This window comes from Colletotrichum lupini, chromosome 6, assembly GCF_023278565.1.
Source record: "Colletotrichum lupini chromosome 6, complete sequence".
NCBI lineage: Eukaryota > Fungi > Ascomycota > Sordariomycetes > Glomerellales > Glomerellaceae > Colletotrichum > Colletotrichum lupini.
The window spans coordinates 2,044,710-2,067,283 of NC_064679.1; the positions used below are offsets into that span (position 1 = coordinate 2,044,710).

A 22,574-nucleotide genomic window follows, 5' to 3' on the forward strand; every position below is an offset into this window, starting at 1 on the left:
AAGTCTCTCTTTCGGATTTACATGAAGCTAATATAAGAGATCGCAGGTTTCGTTTCAGAGTCAACTAACGCATGTGGCATGTTCCAGTCAAGCGAAATTATTGCAATCTTTCGCGAATATGATCACAGACGAACCTCATCTTCGCCAAAGGTTTGTGCCGCTGTCAACATTGTGTGCGCTTACGCTATTCAATCTAATAGCATAGAAGAGGTTGACTCTTCAGAACGCTGTCTACACACGGCGCTGAATATGTTGCCATCACTTATGTTAGAGCCGCCAGATTCGGTTACAATTGGCGCCTTACTTCTTATGGTACCTATGCCATCACAGATCCAGATTCTTGTTCATCTCCTAGCTGACTACTAACAATCAAAGGCCTTATTTCTTTCGTCTACGTCAAGGTTGTCAACATCAGCCATGGTACTAGGCGTTGCCTCTCAAATGATGTTTCTCGCCGGGTTCCACAAAATATCCACCACCTTGGCCGAAAGAGCAATCCACAATCATCGACTGCTCTCGCATGCTTATATACTTGACCAGAACCTCTCCTTATGGCTCGGGAAGCCACCGCTGTTATCTTCAGACATCGTGCGAGATGTTCCAAAGCAAGAACAATATGATGGCTATGGAAGTATTTATCTCCAAGACGGCACATCGTTTAATTGCCTCAAAGAACAGCTTCTTTTGGCTAAGATTCAAAGTAAAGCATACGAGAAGTTGCGCTCACCTGCCTCCTCGTCAATGTCACAAGAATTGCACGCTGAAATCAGCCATCAGCTTCTAAATGAGTTGAATTTGTGGAGACATAATCTGCCGGCACTCACCAGGCCACTTTTGATACCGAAAGACCTCGACAAGAAGCATGTGCCATGGCTGTCTACCATCTTCTGCACTTTTCACCAGGTTGAAAATTGCATTCGCTCATCAATCTTCTCACATGTTTCGTTCTTTGACAACGTAGCCTCCCGTAATCAGACACCGCTCGTTGTCTCAAGTTGCGCTTCCGCGACTAGAAAGTTGGTAGCAGTCTTGAATGCTCTTGACAGGAGTGATCTACAGAGATCGTAAGTGACCATTGATCAATGTTCTGACGCCGGTAAATGGTATTTTGACTGTCTGCTCAGGCACTTGCTACCTTTGGTCGCATGGAACCTAGATTCTCTGTTTCTCCATGTCGCTTACAACAGGCATACATCAGCAGCTCAACATGACAGTCAGTCAATCAGGGCTGTGATGAACTCATTTGAGGGAAGCTTTCCAGGATACCGCCACCACAAGGGTTATGTCACAACCAAGCTTCTATGCGACGTAGCTTCACGAGCAAGTACATAGCAAATGTCGAATGAGGAAAGGCAAAACGAATGATGATGCGGGCTAATTCAAGACAATAAGGCACAAAAGGCTGGAAAGCCACAAATCACGATTCCCATTATTCATGTCATTGACCACTTGTTGGAAGAATCACCGGACTGTGTCGTCGCGGGTGATCGGGAATAGTTGCCACGAGTCAAATGCCCCATTCTTTGCTGGAGACATCTTGCAGATGTATTGTCAGCCTAATGTGGCGGCAAGCTGAGCGTAGTCCACAATGGAACTCGGAAGTAAGAACCCAACCTTCAGTGGAGCACAAACTTCGTGAGGGAATTTATCAGGAAATGGCTGCTGCCCCGATATTCCGATCAAATCGTATCCAACTTCGGCTACAGTGTTGGCTTCTCGGCTTTGCACCCTCTACACATGGTGACATGGACAACTCACCATTGATAAATCATCTGCAGAACCAAACATGGCAGTACTATGTCACAATAGTTCTGGATACCTCAAGCGTGGCGGAGACGTTGATACGATGCTAGTTTCCAAGAGTATCCTTGATCGATGATCCAATGTCTGTCATCCAATGGCGGCCTCTGGAATGGGGAGATGGCAGTTTTCTGAAAAGGCAAGAAGAGGCTATTGTTAGCGTCGGAATCCGGAACCGACAATGGATTACTTGCAGTCGGTAATTAAGTTGGCTGAAGCGAGTGGCTTAGCGGCGGGAGCGAAGCATTTGCCAGCAATCCCGATGCAGGGGCTGGAGGCTCAATTAAGCAGTAACAAGACCTTTTTGGTGCCTGCGCATCAGTCTTGCGATCTCGGGTACATGGCAAAGGTGATGATGGCCAGGCAGGCTTCTAGGGACCCGCGTTGATCAAAGTTCAGGCTCCAAATTGTGACTGACAATGTTCCAGATTCCGACCAAGATTCCATGCGGTTGAGAATGACGGATTCTACTATGGAGATCCGATTCCTTACTCAGTCGCTCTTCTCGTACAGCGAGGCACAGCAAGCTCGGCATGCGAGGGAATCGATGAGAATTTTCCCTCGTAAACTGGGATGCCCCTGACTCGACAGCAACTAAAAGAGGAACCCTAGTGGACGCACTCTCCACCACATACCTTGTCAGATCATCTGATAACTGTCCAGCAACCGCAACGACATTGAGAGCCCGCCCGAGGAATAATGGGGGCCCCGATGACGCCGAGCCAGTGAGCGGACTCGACTTCCGCGGCAACCTGAGAACCGGATACGACAGACGTCACTTTGCGGTCGGTCAGCAGTGGCGGTGCCGGCTCGCCGGCTTAAGGAGCGATTCCCGCTTCGCCGGACATCGACGCTAGGGGCAAGTATTTCGTCTAGTCCTTCACTCCATCACGGACAATAGATCCTTTGGACGAATCATATCTTGTTGATGAGAGGTTGCTCTGGATCCGCATGCATGTGTATTGGTGATGATCTCTTAACAGCGTGGGTCCGCATATGGGATCAGCGATGGGTCAGACATTGCAGGTACGCGATAATATAAATCTTTTCAAATCCATCTGCTCGCCGTGCATATCTGTCAAGTTCTTGTTCTTCGCGCCGTTCTTTTCAATCGTTATTGTGTTGGCTCAGACGTCCATTGCGCATCCAAAGTGCGTTCCCTTCTTTACAGCACCCGCCTGTCGCTGATCTCGTAGAAACCAATATGGCCGCCAACGCTTCGACAACGCCTCATGTGTCTGAGGAGAACCATGTTGCCGGCGAAAACGACATCGAAAAAAGCACTGCCCAGAACTCGGTTGATATCCATGCCGAGCCTATGAAGCTCGACTATGAGGAGGATCCCGAGCACAAGCAAGATGGTGTCAAGAAGGTGGAGGCCATCACCTCAGTGTGGTCTTGGAAGATGCTCTGGGTTGTCTTTGCCCTGTAAGTCTTTGCGTTATTATCATTCCCCCTGCGAAGGCTCTCCACCACCGCCATGGAATTCTTTCGATCGACGCCTAATTGTTTTTACACAGCTTGTACCTCGTTTCCTTCACCGACGGCCTCTTACAATCTGTCCAGAGCAACCTGACGCCTTACGTGACCTCCTCATTCGGTCAGCATGGATTGCTTGCGACTACCAGCATTGTCTCCACGATTCTCGGCGGTGTCTCCAAGCTCACGATCGCCAAGATTATCGATATTCGCGGCCGTGCGGAAGGCTTCGCCGGCATGGTCTTCCTCGTCACCATCGGCATGATCATGAAGGCTACGTGCCAGAACGTTGAGACGTACGCTGCCGCGCAGACGATTTTCTGGGTTGGTCATCTTGGGCTCATCTACATCATCACTATCGTTCTCTCCGATATGACTTCCCTGAGAAATCGTATGACTATCATCGCTCTGAACGGCACGCCGACGATAGCCACGACTTTTGCCGGTCCTGAGATTGCGCAGCTGTTTTATGATGAGGTCAACTTCCGCTGGGCATTCGGCGCCTTTGCCATCATCTTGATCGGTTTCAGTGTTCCTGTCGCTGTTATCTTCTTCTTGAGCGAGATCAAGGCCAAGAAGACTGGTTTGATCCCCCTTAAGCAGAAGACCCGGTCTACCTGGGAATCTACCAAGCATTACTTCATCGAATTTGACGGTACGTAGCAACTACTTCCAAAGATACAAATCACCCCTCGGAGCTTGAATTGCTAATGATTCTAGTTGTTGGCTTGATCTTGGTGATGGCCGGATGGTCCATGCTTCTGTTACCATTTTCTCTTGTCTCCAATGCCACCCATCAGTGGAAGAGCCCTACGATCATCTGCTTGATTGTTTTTGGCGTCATTGGATTGGCTCTTTTCGCTCTATGGGAGAGAAACTTCGCCAAAGTCTCCCTGTTCCCGTACCACTTCTTGAAGGATAGAACCATTCTGGGCGCCTGCTTGGTATACGGTATCATGTTCGCCTCCATCTAGTAAGTTGACACTGATATAACGGCGTCTCCATGCCAATCCTGTATTAACAGCCATCTTTAGCTGCTGGGATTCATATTACCAATCTTATTTGCAAGTCGCGCACAATCAAGATATTACGAGCTCTGGCTACATCCTCAATGCCTTCAGCTTGACCTCTGCAATCATTTCTCCCTTCATCGGAGTGTGAGTCCACTTTTACATTAGTCAAAGACCTTTTACTAACCCTAATCCAAGTGCGATTCGATACACCGGCCGCTTCAAGTACATCGCCCTTTCCGGAGTACCTATATGCGTCCTCGGCACTGCGCTACTCATTCACTTCCGTACCCCGTCAACCACCGTTGGTTACCTTGTCATGTGCCAGATCTTCAATGGCGTTGCCAGCGGCATCTTCAGCATCTGCTCCCAAATCGCCATTATGTCGTCTGTCACTCACCAGCAGATCGCCATTGCTCTCGCGTTGCACGGGCTCTTCGGTTCCATCGGTGCTGCCATCGGCTTAGCTATCGCTGGTGGTATCTGGAACAATGTTCTTAAGAAGAACATCTATGCCCAGCTCCCCGAAGGCAGCAAGGACCTTACTGCAAGCATTTACGCCAGTATCGAAACGCAGCTCTCGTACCCCATGGGCAGCCCTATTCGCACGGCGATTATTGCGGCATATGCAGACGTTCAGCGGAAGATGGTCATTGCTGGTTGCGCCTTCATTCCCCTAGTGCTTTTGTCCTTGCTTATCTGGCGTAACATCAACGTTAAGACTGTGGAGGAGGAGAAGGGAAAACAGACGAAGGGAACTGTTTTCTAATCTGTACTAGCACTCTTCATATACCTAAACGCCTGCGTTTCGCTGTATATGTTCCAAGATAACCCATTGAAACGGAAATTTTGGAGAGGGTAGGACTTCCCTATTACTGCTTAGACTGTAATATGTTATTTCAAAATCTTCTTGACAAATGTTCACATTATTGACCTTCTCGCCTTATCTAAATCATATAATTTTCATGAAATGATCACATTTCTCAGATACACTCCAGATTTTGCCTATGTTTAGACAAGGGGGTTTCCCGTAATGAAGTTTGATTAGGCATTATAGACTAAGAACACTTCCTTACTTCGGACAAAGTCGCCCGTTCTGAGTTGGGTAATACTCAAGCTGATCCGTAATGTACCAATCCTCAGAACCTACAGCCGTTGTCGCATAAAGTAATCCCCAAGGGTCGTACTTCTGCTTCAGCTGATACAAGTAGTCGTAGTTGCTGCCGTAGAATGCCTGTTGCCAGTTCGGCTCGTTGATGTCTGCCTCGTTGAGATACGCTCCGGCGCCGGGACTGGCTTCACGCCATGGCTGCAGCATCTCCACCAAATTCTTGTTCGCAGCAGCGATCTCTGCAGGAGTGGCCTCCTGACTCCATATGGTTCCCAGCATCGCGTGCATCAAAGTCTCGCGGAAGGCCGGGTTCACGGCATTAGTTTGGTTGACGGAAGGATTGACTGCAGTCTTGAAGTTGTATCCAAGCATCATGCCAGCAGCCTCAACACTTTGACGCAAAGCCTTCGTCTGCGCAGCTAGCTTGCTTTCATTCTCCCAGTTGGAACGCGGGAAGAGGCGGGAAGCAGTGTGGAAGTTCCACGCACCAACGACTTCGGATTCTGCAGGCCAAGTGTTTATGACAGTGTTGAGAACGCCGTCGAATTCGGTGTACTTGGGATCGGCGACGGGAATATGCAGAGCAGAGAGACTGGAGAATAACGGTGCAGAGACGGCGGTCAATTTGGCTGTATCCATACCATTTCCCCATTGAGGCGCCATGGAGAAGCTGCAAGTTGTTGTTGGAGCGCACATAATGGACCAGTAGCTGTACATGCCAGCATCGGCATAGACAGGGAATTGGGCAAACACAGCGTCGACGCCAGACCAGAAGGTCTCCGTGGAGACGTTGTTGCTAGTTGCGAAGCTGTAAGTAAGCGTAGTTACGGAAGTCTTAGGGTAGGCTCGGATGACGAGCGACGTAACGATGCCCCATGTGCTCCCACCTCCTCCACGGAGGGCAAAGAACAGATCCGGATAATTCTTTTCGTCTACAGAAACAAATCGTCCATTCGGTAGGACAACCTCCATTGAGAGAACTTGATCGGCAGCGACACCATACTTGGACATCAATGGGGAATGCCCACCCCCGGCGGTATATCCGCCACCGATACCGACAGTCTATCTGAAGCATCAGAAGAGTTAAACGAAACCGAAATGACAGCGGGAAACCTACGCGGGCAATACCACCAACAATATGGAGATCAAGCTCATCGGCTGCCTCGTAGAGCTTCAGGGCCTGGATACCAGACCCAATCTTGAATGCTGGACCAATGTATCCAGATATTCGGTGATGGTATTCAGTTCCAAGGTACTGGATACTTTGCAAAGCATGAGTCCATATCGAAAGCGCGCCGCCACCAGAGGACTTCGCATTGAAGTCATGTCCCTTGTTCTTAACGATCAAACGGACGTTGAGATTGCGAGCGAAGTTGACCGCAAGCTGGATCTGGGCTACGTTCGTGACCTTGACAACATACGAAGGGTTCCCCCCCTGAGTACAGTTGGCGCCGGTTCGAGCGATGCTCGGAGGGACACAGCTGACTCCCTCAAAGATGGGGTAGTCTAAGCCAGTTGGCTCAGACATTCTTCGATGTTGTTAGCGAGCCGCCCATAATTCCCTGCATAGACTTAGCTTACTGATATTGAGGGGTTGTCCACGCTGCCGTAATCTCATTGCACTTGGCCGCATCGTATTGAGGCCAGTCCGTGTAGCATGGCGCAGCAGCAGGAACCCCGTCAAGCAGCGCACCTCCCATGAGAAGGTCAAGTAAGAACCAAGTTAAGTCAGACGGCCACGCGCGATCACCGGGGAATACCTTGCATGAACGCGCAGTTCGCTTCTTAACGGCAGCTTTGCCATCGCCAAAGTCAAACGCAGCAGTGCCAGTAAGATTGTACGTTGTTAAGTTTGCGATTACGTCTGCCGTAAGTTGAGAAGATTCAAAGTCGAAATACTCGATCCCTGATGGGGCCGCATCAGATGCCACAGCCTGAACTGCGGGAGCAATGGTCTCGGCTGTGATAGCTACTTGAGAACATGGTCAGCTGAATCCCAGATTGTAGTGTGCTGGCAGATTTATGTGTATGAGTGTAAAAAGGCTAGATGAAAGACACGAATTGTTTGCATACCGGAGTTATCGCTGGCGTCACCTTCTTGGGCTGTTTGGCTCAAAGCCAAGTCAGCAAACGATATTGCTATGACCAAGGCCGACGGGCGCAACATAATGCCCAGTTGAAGGTTGACAGAACCCAAAAGGAGCGAAGAGATACCAACAAGCACAGCTACCAGGGATCAATCCTATTGAGCGCATTCTACGGACTCCCTTTTATACGTGCGACCTCCTGGTGGGATTCAACTCGCCGGGCTTGACCCGAGTCGGTAATCTTTGCTATCGACTGGGTTATGGGCGCATAATCCACCAAACCCAATATTTGGATGGGGTCTTCGAGACATGTATGGCAATGTCATGTGCGCCTTGGAGTTCGATCGGAATCCGCCACTAGCATTGTTTGGACGGCCGGTCATGAACTATCTGATCAAGTTAGCTTCTCGTCGGGAAAGTGTCCAGAAGAGGGCTGCTCGGATGTGAGATACCACCCGAGAGCCCATAAGCACAATCGTTCCACCGTCTAGAACTTTAGACAGCTCCATAAGTGACCCAGGGTCCTGGCTGACGGTGGAGCACGAATGTATCCACAAGCAGCGCATCACTCAACTCAGGCAAGGGGATCATGGATGCCATGGCTGATGCAAGAAATAATACACATGTTCTGATCACCGGCTTGTGCTTCTCGATTATGACATGCCCAATCGACACGGCTTTCCGTGTGGCTCTTGTTTCCGAACCATTGTGTCCTTGACATCTAGAATTTGAGCAACTGCGAATTTCGAAAGCTCCATTGTCAAAATACCAATTATGCGACCACGCAAACTTTGTTGAGATGTGCCATCAATACATCGGACCATCATACGTGTACCACGGGCTGAAAAATGCCGCTGAAGGAAGCAACCACCGAAATTGTTATCTAGACTACGCCTCCGGGCTGCATATTGGCCTGTTTTCCAACAAGAACTTTTGTACAAACAACACCGGCAGCAAGGAGTCCGAGCCAACGGCTTTCTATCCCGGCTTTTTAACTAGGTTCAGTGGCTAACACATGTTGGACATCCAACGGCGACGGGCGGCAACATTGAAGTAGGCGGGGACGCGCACCACTTTCTTCGGTTGTTGGCGCTAAGGCGTGGTGTTCTCCATACAATTGCAAGGGGCACCGGGGCAGTAGTAGATGTTCAACAACCAACAAGGAAGGGGTCTGATGGATGGAAGAAACCCCTGCAGTTTCTCACAAAATGAAGTTGCAAGAAGGAACGAGGCAAGGGAGGCTGCCCAGACGACATTAAGTTATCTGCAAAACGAAGATATCCATCGACTACAGGGATGACTACTCACTCATCAACTCTTAAAGCTGACCAATTGTATACTATACCAATGCAGAGCCAAATTCGAAGTTGTTGGCGGGGAATTCATCATTGAAATACATGGTAATGAAGTTTTCTGCGTTGCTCCATCATGAGATACCGTTAATGATAAACCAGGGGTTTCCCGAGTCTTAGGAATATTGTCGGCGAATCCTGCCAACTTGATGTCTACTGTCTAGACGTCTTGAGAGATTGCCATCCGTTGACCCATGCTTTATTTTGAGTCCTTCTCAGGAGATGGGACTCTAAGACGTTCATTTTGAAGGGGCCAGCATCAAATTGTTATGCCCTGGAGAACTCACTCTCGTCCTGCAAGAAGAGTGCAGGAAGGGTAGGTGTGGCCGTGGATGTTCCTCATCATCGGGGCACAGTCATGAACCCAGCAGATCGGGTGCGCTTGCGTCGATGCGGACCTCGGAAATATGGCTTTCGTCTTTTGCCAGATGCCGAACAGCTCGCAACTGGCGCAGACGAGAGGATCAGGTCACCGGCCCGCCTAGATGCAGTCTTCGCAAGTGCCCCGGAGATATTCTGCTTAACATCCCGGTCTCCAAAGTCTCGAACGCCCTTTCTTCATCTCTCTTCTTCAGTCGTGCAAGTGGAATGGACCAAGGATACTGAAGCAGGGCATTGTAGCCACAGGGATAGCATGTGCCGCAATCGTACTGATAAAGGAGGAGCCAAAGACCTTTTGCAAGATGGAATGTTGGTTGGATGAAGTTTTTGGCATGTTTTCCTGTCCGGCAATTCCATAAATCATTGACTGTGCACCTTGCTTCGTTGAATACCATGAACCTCATCTACCCCAGCTGATATTCAACCACATGGTTCGGAGAATCATCACCTTCTTATTCTACGGCTTCTTTATCTCAGTTGGAGTAGTTCCAAACCCAAGATGACGGAAGCTCCCACTAGTTGGCTACAGAACCTTGGCATTGCCATTGAGATCGCTTGCCCAACTCTGGCACTCATTGCGATAAGTTTGCGACTCTACATCAGAATTGATACGAAGACCCTCGGCTGGGGTATGTTCTGCTCGTAAACACTTTATCTTTCCCATGAAACTGATCGTCACGCCCTAAGATGACGCCTGCATATGTGTCGCGATGGCTCTCTCAATTGCCCTAGCTATCGGATCTATTATATGTAAGTCTAGACTCATCAAGAATCAGAGTTACCGAAATACAAGCTAATATCCGCTCATCTATCCAGGTATGAAAGAGCTCTACATAGGCAGTCACTATTGGGACGTTCCCTTGCTCATGAACCCGACGACAGGAATGATCTGGATCTACATTGTCGGCGCTGTCTACAATCCGATTCTCGCACTGGTTAAACAGTCTGTCCTCATCTTCCTGATCCGTTTCTCCGGTGTCAAAGACGTAGTGAGATACGTTGTCTGGGCAACAGCTACATTTAATCTCGCGCTCATGATCGCCACCTTTGTTGCTGTCATTTTTCAATGCACGCCCATTGAGAAGAACTGGAAACCAACCTTGGCAGGGAGTTGCATTGAGCAATTCTCGTTCGGAATATCTACTGCATGCTTGACTATTCTGACAGATCTTGTCTCTGTTGGTCTCCCATTTTACATGTTCCTGGGCTTGAAGATGCAGAAGAAAAGGAAGATTGGGCTGATGATTGTTTTCATGCTCGGAATCATGTCTGCAACCTTGTACCATTCCACATTCTCGTACATTACGTTTTGCTAACTGTGTATTACTGGCAGTGTTACAGCCGTGAGCGTCTTGGGAGGGACCTCACTGAGGCCACCTCCCGGGCACAGCAGATTCTGGACGACACTATCACCTAGGGCAGGGATAATGCTGTTCGGTTTGATCCCGAGAAGACCGAAGTCCTTTATCTCACGAGGCGGACCTCGCCGAGGGCCGGAGATATCGCCCCCCCCCCTATCTACTACGGTAATAAGGAGATTAGACTACACGAGAAGGGTATTACAAAGTAGCTGGGCATTACCTTTGATAAGAAGCTGCTTTTTTATAGCTATATTACTAACTACCGAAGTAAGGCTAGGTCTATAGCTAGCTATATTAAAGGTCTTAATAAAGTTTTTAATAATACGCCCCCCGTTATTATGCGCAAGGCGATCTATACTATCGTTATCCCTAAGGCCTTATATAGTACTAAGCTATAGTACCCCGGCCCGACCCGACTTATTTTTAAAGTTAGGGTTAACTCCGAGATACGTACCTAACTAGAAGTCTAATACGGGCTAAAGTCGGTTATTAAGACCCTCTAGACCCCTATTAACATCGCCTTAAGGGGCTCTCTCTTAGTATAGCAGACTATACTAATTACGGTACTACTGCGCGAGGCGAGCACTTTATTAATAAAGCTTCTCTTAGACTCCCTTAGAGACCGCTACGCCGTTAGGCTTTTTATATTAAACTACTCTTATCCCCTAGCCTAGAGGATTTATAATTATAAGCTACTACGTAACCATAAGAACCCCTCTTACTTAACTACGCTTACCTAAGTAACTAGTTAAGTCGAACGTCCCTTATAACTAGCCTTATTACCCCGCGACTTCTCGATTATAAGTAACTCTAATAGTACTTAAGAAGTAACTAAAATAGAGGAGATATAAAGCTATTATAAATAGTATAAATCTCTCCTTACTACGTATATTATAGCCTATATAAATAGGTTATAAATAACTCTAGAGGTTATAAGCTTCGGGTATATTATTTACCGAGGACCGTAACTAATTTATTTTAAGTACTACTACCTCCCCCGGGCCGAGGTTTTTAACGCTAAAATAAAAGGGGCTATTATAAGTCTTTGCGCGGCGCTAGGGCTTAGGAATAAGTCTACTATAGCTATTACGGTCTACTTAAATAACTAGGCCGCTATTAAGTACTTAAATAGTACCCCCCCCTTATCCTCTTAATATACTATTCTCGAGTTTAAGGAGCTTACTAAGAACGCTAGGGTCCCCGTTACCTCCTACTAGACGCCTAGCTATAAGGGCATTATAGGGAACGAGATAGCGGACTAGTTAGCTAAAAAGGGCACTACTATAAGTCCCCCTAACCTACTTATACGCCCCTTAACTACTACTTATATTAAGTATCGTACCCGGGAGAAATAGCTAACTATACTTCGGGGCTAGTAAGAGGATTACTAACTGGACTCTTATAGGGCCCTCGCTTTACTTATTAATAACATAGCGAGCCCCGAGCTAAAGTCGCTTACGTAACACTAGCTCTACTAGCTCCTTTTAGCTAGGTCCGGCTATAGGGACTACGCTATATATTATTACTTATACGACTACGACGATACTAACCTCTACTACTTATATAAAAAAGAGAAGGTACCTAACTATATTTATTACTACTATCTAGTCTCGCATAGGGGCACGCTATAGTTTACCTAAACTAACTTCGTTTAGTATTAACTTAATAAAGACTAGTCTACTTATATTATACTACTACAGAGCTCCCGGTTCTTTATTAATATCTACCCGAAATAAACCGATATTTATTAGAATTAGGTTAGCGCGCGCGGAAGTGGCTACGGTAATACTAGACCCGTATCTATTACTAAATAGTACGGCTATAATAAAAGTCTCGGGGTGCCCCCCTTAGCCCTTATACTAATAGACCGACGCGATAGGACGTGCTATATAGTTCGTATCCTAACTAACTATTTAGAGCAGACCCTTTTAGGCCAAACCCCCCTGCCGTAGTAGGTTTGCTAATACGGCCGTTAGCTCCCCTAGCGGACATTAATCTTATAGGGCGAGCACGTCGATACGGCTCGTTTAACCGGGATACGTAATAGGTTATATACCCCGTCGGCCCTGCGAAGCTTATATTTATATATAGTAGTACTAATAATAGTATTACTCTTTATCTATATTATACTAACACTTTACCTCACTACATAACATATTATATTACCTTATAATATAATATATATTATTTACTTCCTCCCTTTACTTTATTACTTTATACTATACTACTCTCCCTTTACTTACTAAAGGAGCTAGACTCTCTACCTCGGGTATTAATGCTTATTATAGTATAATAACGGTTTTCTTATAAATATATAGAACACTACTTAGTTAGTTTATTATATTACTAGCGTAATACTTAAACCTCGCCGGGTATATCTACCCTAGGTTATAAGATATTATAGGGGGCCATGCTTAGGTAGAAGGGTTAATTTTAGAGTATATATTATATTATCTTATAAGAGGGTATTATATAGGCTCTACGGGGCACGGCATACGGTCTTATAATTTTAACGCGATGTAGTCGCCTTTTGCCTTACTTAAGGACATCACGGCGTAAAATAGTACAAACAAACAAATAAACAAACAAACAAACAAAGCCGTGAGCGTCATTCGTCTCTACTTCCTTGCCAAAAACTTCACCGACAAGAGTCTCGATGCGAACTTTTCCCTTGGTTTCTGTGTTTCCTCCATTGAGTGTAACTTGGCCATCCTTACAGCATCTGCACCAGCTCTTTGGCCTCTGATTCGACGATGGATGCCTCAGCTGAAGTCTTCTAAGGACCAAGGTTATTATGAGCACCAGTATCACACTGGTCAACAAGGATGGATTAGGACAGGTGATGGCCGCGAAGGCGCGTCTTCAAATGCCAACGGGGACATCGGTCTGAGAGGGATCAACATCAGGTACACCAAGACTGAAGCCCATTTCAGCGGCTCTTTTGCTCGAGACTCGGACGAGGAGTTGATGAGAGGTACTGGTATCATGCGAACAACCAACTTCAAGGTCACACACGATGACGATGACCCACGGAGTGTGGCACAATAACCACTGGAATGTATCATTCTATTCGCATCTCGCGAGATGCAGAAACTCATTCATGAGGAAATTGATGGGTTGTAGGGAGGTAGGGGTCTCATGGTTTATTTTTATGACGACTCTTAGTGTCTTGATGTATGGTTTCCTACATGTTCAATTTTTTATCATTTACTTGTCGTGACCCAAACTGAAACAATTCCTTGTTAGGAAAGAAGGTGGATTTTCGATGCAAAATTTTTCCAAAAGTAGTGTGTTTCTATAAATCCAGCTACCTGTTGTGTACCTGACTAGTCATCATGCGGTTCATTCTATAAGGGCATCACTAGAGGCTGACCGGACCCATAGTAATGAACTCTGAGGCTCCATGTATAAACAGAAAACGGTTACTGATACAATGCTTCCTCACACCTGTTCTGAAGTCAAGTATCGAGCGAGGCCTCATGATAATCCTGTTCGGGGGTTTTTGCTATCCTTGAAGTTCCCCTTACTTAAGCGGCTCCAGAGAGTCTCAACGTGCCTTACCTCAAGTAAGAATTTCCATCCCCGATCGCGTGGGCCAAGTGGAGCAAATGGTAGCAGGTACGGCAGACTGCAAGAGGCACTCTGCCAAAACACTTTTTTCATATGTCAAAGCAGAAATCGTATTTTATAGTTACCCCACTACCTAAGATAGGGTCTAAACTAATATAATAACTTATAAATAGGGGTTATAAAGATTTATAGCTTAAGAAATATTTTAATTTCGTAATATATTAAACTATATAATAATATATAAAATTATATAATATCGTACCCCAATATAAAAATTTTTTTTTTTTATAATTTTATTATAAAAATAACTACTACTTTTTACCCTCTTATAAATAAAAATCACTCTTTATTTAAGTTATTAAACTAATAGCTCGCTTATAAATATTATAATATAAATTTATAATAATTTCTAATCTTTATATAAAACGTTACTAAACTAATTAACCTTACGATACTTTTTATAAAACTATTTTAAAACGACTAATTAATAATAATACTTATATAGGCTCTGCCTTTTTTATATAATAAGAACGTATAAACGTTTAAGCCTCGATATTAATAAAATCTTTTTTTATAAGCTTAAAAAAGTAAGAACGAAGTATTTAATAAATAAAAAAGGAGCTAAAGTAATTATTAATAATTAATATCTCTATTATATTATATAACGTATCCTTTTTTAAAAACGAACTTAATAATTTCTAAATAACGACTTATACTAACGTCTTGGTTATTAAGAAGTTTATTAAAAAGATTTAGTTTTGTTACGAAAGGGAACTCGAGGCAGGTCGGAACGCTACTATATTAACCTAATAGACGTAACTTAACGTAAAGAGGGAAAAAGTAGACTAGTGGGTAGAATCTAGGGCGCTAGGCTTTTAGGCCTAGCGGTCTAGTAGTTACGTAACCTATAGGGGGTCCGTTAAGTACCTAAGGCCTAGGCGCCAAGGGGCCTAGTGCCTAGCGCCGTAATATTACCCCCCCCTCCGGCACAAAAGGTACTATCCGTAGCGCTTAATTCCCTATTCTAACCCTCCGTAATTACCTCCCGTAAGCCCATAATAAGGGCGGCTACTACGTTATTATCGGCCCGTAGTAAGGCTAGGCTATTACTAGCCGCTACCTCTATTTATAATACGAGGTTCTTTAATAGTCCCGTAGCCGTTAGGTATTACTTATAGAACGCTTATAGGGCTGCCGGCGTATAGTAAAAGCTCTTTACGTCGTACTACGTAGGGTCCTTATTATACCCTTTTTAATCGGCTTAGTATTATAGCTTATTATACTATACTTACGATTTAATTACTTACGAGACCTTATACTCGGGCTCGTTAGAGCTATAGAGGATCGGCGGCGGGGGGTCTTAGTATTATCTAAGTAGGGGGTCCTCTATAGCCTTTCTTAGCTTATTTAAGTAAAAGACTAGGTAAGCTTTACTCTTTATAAGTAGTTTTATAATCTATATACTACCTAGGCTAGCGCTAGTAATAAGCTAGGGGCTAGCCTAGGGCTATCGTAGTTTATTAGCGTCTTAGGTCTTTTAGTAAGATACGTTTATAAATACCTTATTATTAATTTTTAAGTCGTTAGGCCGTTAGTAATAGTTAGCGTACTTTTGGTATCTCGTTTAGGTAACCCCTATATTACCTCTAGCGATCTCCTAGGCCTCGTAGATACCTTAGGCTATTTTCTAAGCCTTAGTGCGATTAAGCTTCTTCTTAGTTAAGTTAAAGCGTTAGGTTCTAGCGGCCTAGTTAAAAAATAGTCGAGGCTAGCGGCCGAATTCGACCTCGTAGGGTAATAGTCCCGTAGTTTTACTAAATTAGGCTGCGTAGGCAAAGTTTATTATAAGTAATATATCGCTTTAGTTATTTTAGTAGTAGTTAACTAAGGGTCGTAGCTACTAGAGGATATATTAGTTTAAGATCTCTATTTAACCGTCTATCTACGGGTAGTTTATTATTAATAACTATAATTTAATATTATAAAGCCTATATAGCTCCCCCTAGAAGTCTAATATAAACTAAGGACCGTGGTTAGAAATAATAGTCTTAAGTAGCCCGAAGATTAGTAATACTCGTTCGTAGAACATCTTACTTATATCCCGCGCGGTAGTAGTTTTATAATAGGGTATTAATATAGCTCTTTTGCCTAATCTATTGACTATAATATATATCGTATCGTAGCCCTTCTAGTCGGGGGGCACCGTTATAAAGTCTATTAAAATGTGCTATTACGGGTAGTTAAGTATAAGTAGAGGCCTTAGCTCCCCCGGGGGCCTATCGCGGGGCTTCTAAGAGCGACGGTATATATAGTAGTTTCTAACGTATAAATAAATATTTACTATAAGGCTAGGTTAGTAGTACCGTTACTTAATTATTTTAACTACTTTATTACGCCCCGGGTGCGCTAGGAGCCTCTGTTTATATACCTCTCGGATGACTATAGTACGTAAATTATCCTCTTCGGGTATAACGAGCTTACTATTTATTATAAGTAATCTATTATCTTAAATTTTTTAGCGCTCGCGGCCCTTGGCTACTAGTGCTCGTATTAGGGTAAGCGATATTATTATTAGGTCGCGGTTAAGCTTTAATACTTTTTTAACTAATAGGTATCCCTAAAGCTCGTCCTCTAGCGTAAGGGCCCTAACTACGAGCTCGGGCTACTATACTACGTTCTCTAATAGCGCTCGTAGCTCGGTAGTAATATTTAGCGATAGTAGCTCTAGCGGTAGTAGGACCTAGGTTTAGTTAGCCTCTTTTAGTACCTATTAAGTCCTAATATCCTCGTTCTTTTTTAATAGAGCGTCAGCGAGTATATTTTCCTACCCTAGGCGATACTAAATTTAAAAGTTAAAGTCGGCTAGGGCGCTAGCCTAGCGGGCCTGTTATAGGTTAAGGAGACGCTTTGTTATAAAGAATAGGAGCGGCTAATAGTTTATAATAATATCGAACTTTTAGTAATAGCTAACTAGTTTTGCGCGCTACTCTTCTAAATAAACTATTATTATTAGTATTTTTTTATTATATATAGCGTAGTTAAGCTCCGCGCCGTTTATAGTCTTTAAGTAGAACGCTATGGGGTACTATAGGCTATTGTTTATTTACCGTTAGACTAGGGCTCTAGTATATACCGAGTCTAACGCGTTAGTCTCTAAATATATAAGTAGCTCGGGCCTAAAGTAACGGAGTATAGGCGCCGTTATAAGGGCTAGTTTTAGCGCTTTAAACGCGGTATCGTAATTAATATTAAATTAAAAGGGTACGCCTTTACTAATTAGCTTCGTTAGTAATCTAGCTAGGCGCCCGTAGTCCTTTATAAACCTCTTATAGAAATTATAGAAGCTAAGGAACGATTAGATACCCTTAAGTAATATAAGCGGCTTTTAGTTCTTTATAATAGAGACCTTGTTTTTATTAAGTTATATACTATTAGTGCTAATAACGAAACCTAAGTACTTCGTAATAGTAATGCTAAATTCGCACTTTTTAATATCGGCCTATAATTTAGCTTTTCGTAGGCAATTTAGTACCCTCGTAACGTGCTCGTAGTGCTATAGGGGGTTGTCTAAGAAGATTAGGATGTCGTTTATGTACGTAGTATAGAAATCGTCTAGGTACTTTATTAGTACGTCGTTTATATATTGCTAGTACGTAGCTAGCCTATTATAGAGGCTAAAGGGTAGTACTTTATATTTATATACCCCGTAGTAAGTACGGAAGGTTGTAAGGTTTTTTAAAGTAGGGTCGAGGCGGATGCGGTAGAAGGCTTATTTAATATTGAGTTTAGTAAATACTTTAGCTCGGCTTAGCTGCGTTAGCGTCTTATTAATTAGAGGTAGAGGGTACCGATCCTTTTTTATAATCTCGTTTAGCTTCTTAAAGTCGATATAGAATTATAGGCTACCGTCGTGTTTCTTAACGAATAGTATAGGCGATATAAAGGGCGCGTTACTAGGCTTAATAAATCCTTTATAAAAGTACTTTAGAAAGTAGGCTCTAGTTACCTTTAGCTTAGGTACCGATTATTTATAAAGGGGGTAGTAGGTAAGCTTTTCTTAGCCTCCCTTTACGAGCTCTATTTTATAGTTATAGCTATAGTATAGCGCTAGCGTATTACTTACTACTTTACTAAAAACGTCGGTCTAAGGCTTTAGTACCTTTAAAAGCTTTATAATAATGAGGTCTCGGGTCTCTTAATTATTGCCTTTTAGGGGGTCCTCCTGTCCTGCCTACTTATCCTCGATTATATAATTTAGCTCGTATAGTAATATAAAGCTTAGCTTAACGTCCTCGCGCTTTAAGTTAATTTTAAACGCTAGGGCGCTAATAAAAGCGATATTAAGGGTAGTATTAGCTCCTTTATACTAAGTAGAGGTCTACGCGGGTTTAGTTTTTTTTAGAGGGGTCAATAGCGTATTAGTAAGCGCGCAATTTATTTCCTAAGTATTTTTAATATCGTTAAACCGCTATATATATCGGTCTCGCGAGCCCTATAGTTAATAAAGTATTTTAGTAAGTTTAGGTAGTGCCCGCTTTTTTTATAATTATTTGTCGTACCGTGCTATGTCTATTTTAAATATCTCTTACCGTCGCTCGGTATCGATTTAGTATTATACGTCGATAACCTTAGGGGTATATAGGTCCTCTATATCCTTAATAATAGTAGAGGGGGTGTCTTATAGTAGTAGATCCTCGGGCTATACTAGGCGCTTATAGTATATATTTAGGTTAACTCTATAGTACTTAAACCACTTCCGCCCTAAAATTAGGTCGTAGCGCCCTATATTAAGTTAGAGTAGGGGTATTTTTAAGAGGACCTAGCGGTTAATATATAAGTTAGTAATTTATATTATACTAACGTCTTCTAATCGCTTGTTATTAAATTTAGTAATAGGGATAGGGCGTAGTAATTTATTAAATAGGGCTGCGCAGAATTCTTATAGTAATAGGGTTACGTAGTTATTTATAAATCCGTACTTATTAACTCCCGTATTAAATAAGGCTTTTAAGTAAATTCTATATTTATTAAATACTATTATAAGCTCGATCTCGAGAGGTTACCCCCTTATAAGATCCTATAGGTTTACTAAATAAATTACTAATTTTCCGTCTTTATACTTATCCTCTAACTAGGAAGTTACTTATACTAGGGGGCTTAGTTTTCTAAGTCCGAGACGTACTATTTATTAGTAGTATCTATAGCTATTATAATAATATCTAGCTTCTTAAAATAGTCCCGGGAGACGTAGCTAGGCTCGCTATAAATAAAATAAGTACCGCTATCTTTAAGCTTTTAATATAGAGCCTTAGGGATAGTCTTGTAGCCTATAGTTTAGCCGTGGGTATTCTATTTAATAATATTACTACCTCTACCTCCTCTTTTAGTAGGGGCGGTATAAGTAGGTATAGTGCTCTTAGGGGCCCTATTATTAGTTAACGGGGGCTATATTATATTAGTAAGCTAAGTAACGTACTTAGTATACTTTTAGAAGGTTACGTCCTTATCTAGGTACTTCGAGATAGCCTAGTTTTAGAAGTAGATCGGGAGCTTATTATAAAAGCGGCGCTTTTACTAGGACTTAGGGAGCTTATTAACGCGGGCGAGCTTTACGAAAATAGAGCGCTTCTAATAGACGTCCTTAAGGGTAATAGAGAGGGCGTCTAGCTTCTAACTAGCGTCGTTTATTACGGTAGGGCTAGTATAGGCCGATTTAAGCTTATATAGTAACTAGTTTATTATAATAATCTTATTAAAGGCTAGTATAGGGTAAATAAACTTTGCCGCGGTACTACTAACCTTACTAATAACGTACTTTAAGTAGTATCTATCGGTACTAAAGTTCGCGTTCTTAAGGCGCTTCGTAATATACTAGAGCTAGTAAGGGAACTTTAGCCCCTTATCGTCGACGTTACTTATAAAAATAAGAACGTTAGGTATTTTAAATTTATAAGAGGGCTAGTATACCGAGGCTAGTATATTCTCGCGGCTACCCTATACCTCAAGTCTAGTAAGGCGCTACTTTAGTATACGGTAGGTATTATTTTTATGCTTATTATTACTAATACTAGCTATAGAGCTGTTTTTTAATTACTTAACGCGCTCACTAAGCGCGGTATTAGTACAAAGGGCGCGGTCTAACTACTTCTTAGTATTCTAAAGCTTTATAATAATAGTATATATAACCTTAATATTTTCCTTAGTTATTTCATAGAGCCGCTCGGTGCTATTACTTAGCTAGCTAACTATAGAGATAAGTACCTATTTAAAGTAGTACTAGGTAGTGCGTATCTTTAGCTAGCTCTCGACCTAGGCCTAGAGGGTAACGCCCTTATCCTAATCGTATAGGTCCTAAATAAACTTAAGGTTAGCGTCGTGCTACTTAGTATTACTAAAGAGACCCTCGTTACGAATCTAAATAGGGGACGCGAGCTTATTATTAACGTAATAGAGGTACTTAAGTCGATTAGCTTACGTAATAGAGGGTAGGAGTTACTCTACGGGCTAATTAAAAAGGTCGACCTCGGGGTTAAATATACGGAGTTTAGTATTCTTATTAGTACCTATAACGCTTTAGTATTACTCGTATAAGCGGCGACCTTATTAAAAATTATTAATACGAAGAGATATTTACCCTCCTTAGCTCTTATCTTAGACTATAGTATTTAGTAAAGGGGGTATATATTTAAGGAGTATTAATTACTTTACGCGGTTAATTAGTTAGCTATTACTCGGCGTTATACTTCTTCTTAATAAGGGTAGCTATTTACTATAGCGGATTAAATAGGTTAAGATATTATCGTTCTATTTTTAGAAAAGGAATTATAATAGACGTTAAGTAGTATTACGAAAGGGAACTCGAGGCAAGTCGGAACGCTACTATATTAACTTAATAAACGTAACTTAACGTAAAGAGGGAAAAAGTAGACTAGTAGGCGGAATCTAAGGCGCTAGGCTTTTGGGCCCAGCGGTCTAGTAGTTACGTAACCTATAGGAGGTCCGTTAGGTACCTAAGGCCTAGGCGCTAAGGGGCCTAGTGCCTAGCGCCGTAATAGTTTAATTACTTCTTAACGTTTATTTTATATTAAGATATAATACGATCTATTATTTTATATTTTATAATAAATTAGTAAATTCTTTTAATAAAATAAATAATATTTCTAATTAATATAAAGAATCCTTACGATATTTTAGAGTATTATAAAGTAGTATATAAAGTTATAAGTTTAAAAAGATTCCTTTTTAAAGCTACGATCTTATATAAAAAAAAAATTACTAACTTTTTATTATTTCTTAAACTAGAATTAAGTTATTAATTATTAAACCTTAGTTAGTAAAAAAGGGAAAAGGTCGTATAAAGCTAATTATAACTAAAACTTTAAGCAAAACGACGTAGAGAAATATTTTAAAAATACGGCTTTTAATAAGTATTAATATTAAACTAACGATAAAAATTAAAAAGGAATTATTAGTTAAGTAAAAAAAAGAGATTATTAAAAAGGAAGTAAAGGTTAAGAAAAAGGTTAAAAAAATAAAAACGATAAAAAAGACGAGATTATAATAATTCGATAAGAAAATAAAGTTTATAATAATAAACAACTTAGTATATTATAAGGATAAAAACGAGCATTTTTATTAATAAATAGTTTAAAATAAACTATAATTATATTTATAATTCCTCTTCGTCCTTAGTATCGCTCGTAATTACAAAGCTATTTAATATTCTAAGATTAATTCTAAAGTCTTCTAATCTTTGTTTAAAAAACTTATATAATACTACCCTATAGTTTATTAAATAAAGTAACTTCTAATTAGAGCTTATTACGTATATACTATTTTAAATAAATACGAAAACATTAATACGTTTTAAAATAAAGATAATTAGCCTCGCTAAACTTCGTACTTTTAGCTAATATAATTAGGGAGCCCTTAATAATTAAGGTATAAATTTATAAATTAGCTTAAAGAAGATATATATCTAAATTATTACTATTTTAAATAGTATTTAATAGTTATTAAACTTAGTTTTAGTTAATCGGCTATATAAAGTCTTATATAGTTCGTAACGTAAGTTAATAATATAGTTATTATAACTAATTAGAAATAATATAAGGGCGACCTTTTTAATAACGAATTTAATAAGAGTTCTAAATTTATATAAAGTTAATAAAATTAAAACGAATTAGTAATATATATATAAATAGAAGTATAATCTAATTAAAGAGTATATTTATATAAAATAGCCCTTAGAACTTAAGTAGTTAGAAGTATTTTTATAAACGTAAGTATATTTATATATATTAAGATATATATTACTTATTTATTAATATACTAATTTATTTTAATAAAAACGATTTTATTAACTCTTAATCTTAACGTTATAAATACTTTTACTAAAGATCTAATAATTACGGAATATAATT

The 22,574-nt window shown here is 41.8% G+C and overlaps 5 protein-coding genes across 5 annotated transcripts; 4 read left to right on the top strand and 1 right to left on the bottom strand.

The window, feature by feature from the left end:
* Nucleotides 1–78: 78 nt before the first annotated feature.
* On the top strand, nt 79–1,068 carry CLUP02_12084 (fungal specific transcription factor domain-containing protein; the record flags this gene model as incomplete). The annotated part of the gene is made up of 3 exons (XM_049291048.1): nt 79–171; nt 256–312; nt 376–1,068. 3 exons carry the CDS (start codon nt 79–81, stop codon nt 1,066–1,068), a joined length of 843 nt encoding a protein of 280 aa, XP_049148193.1.
* A 1,936-nt stretch (nt 1,069–3,004) lies between these two features.
* On the top strand, nt 3,005–5,058 carry CLUP02_12085 (major facilitator superfamily transporter; the record flags this gene model as incomplete). Its single annotated transcript, XM_049291049.1, has 4 exons — nt 3,005–3,228; nt 3,321–3,934; nt 4,349–4,436; nt 4,488–5,058. The coding sequence occupies 4 exons, from the start codon at nt 3,005–3,007 to the stop codon at nt 5,056–5,058; spliced, it is 1,497 nt and encodes a 498-aa protein (XP_049148194.1).
* A 303-nt stretch (nt 5,059–5,361) lies between these two features.
* On the bottom strand, nt 5,362–7,567 carry CLUP02_12086 (uncharacterized protein; the record flags this gene model as incomplete). Its single annotated transcript, XM_049291050.1, has 4 exons — nt 5,362–6,462; nt 6,518–6,929; nt 6,982–7,372; nt 7,474–7,567. The coding sequence occupies 4 exons, from the start codon at nt 7,565–7,567 to the stop codon at nt 5,362–5,364; spliced, it is 1,998 nt and encodes a 665-aa protein (XP_049148195.1).
* Nucleotides 7,568–9,719: 2,152 nt separating this feature from the next.
* On the top strand, nt 9,720–10,637 carry CLUP02_12087 (uncharacterized protein; the record flags this gene model as incomplete). Its single annotated transcript, XM_049291051.1, has 4 exons — nt 9,720–9,849; nt 9,908–9,970; nt 10,037–10,499; nt 10,562–10,637. The coding sequence occupies 4 exons, from the start codon at nt 9,720–9,722 to the stop codon at nt 10,635–10,637; spliced, it is 732 nt and encodes a 243-aa protein (XP_049148196.1).
* Nucleotides 10,638–13,338: 2,701 nt separating this feature from the next.
* CLUP02_12088 (uncharacterized protein) lies at nt 13,339–13,629 on the top strand (the record flags this gene model as incomplete). The annotated part of the gene is made up of 1 exon (XM_049291052.1): nt 13,339–13,629. One exon carries the CDS (start codon nt 13,339–13,341, stop codon nt 13,627–13,629), a length of 291 nt encoding a protein of 96 aa, XP_049148197.1.
* Between the last annotated feature and the right edge of the window lie 8,945 nt (nt 13,630–22,574).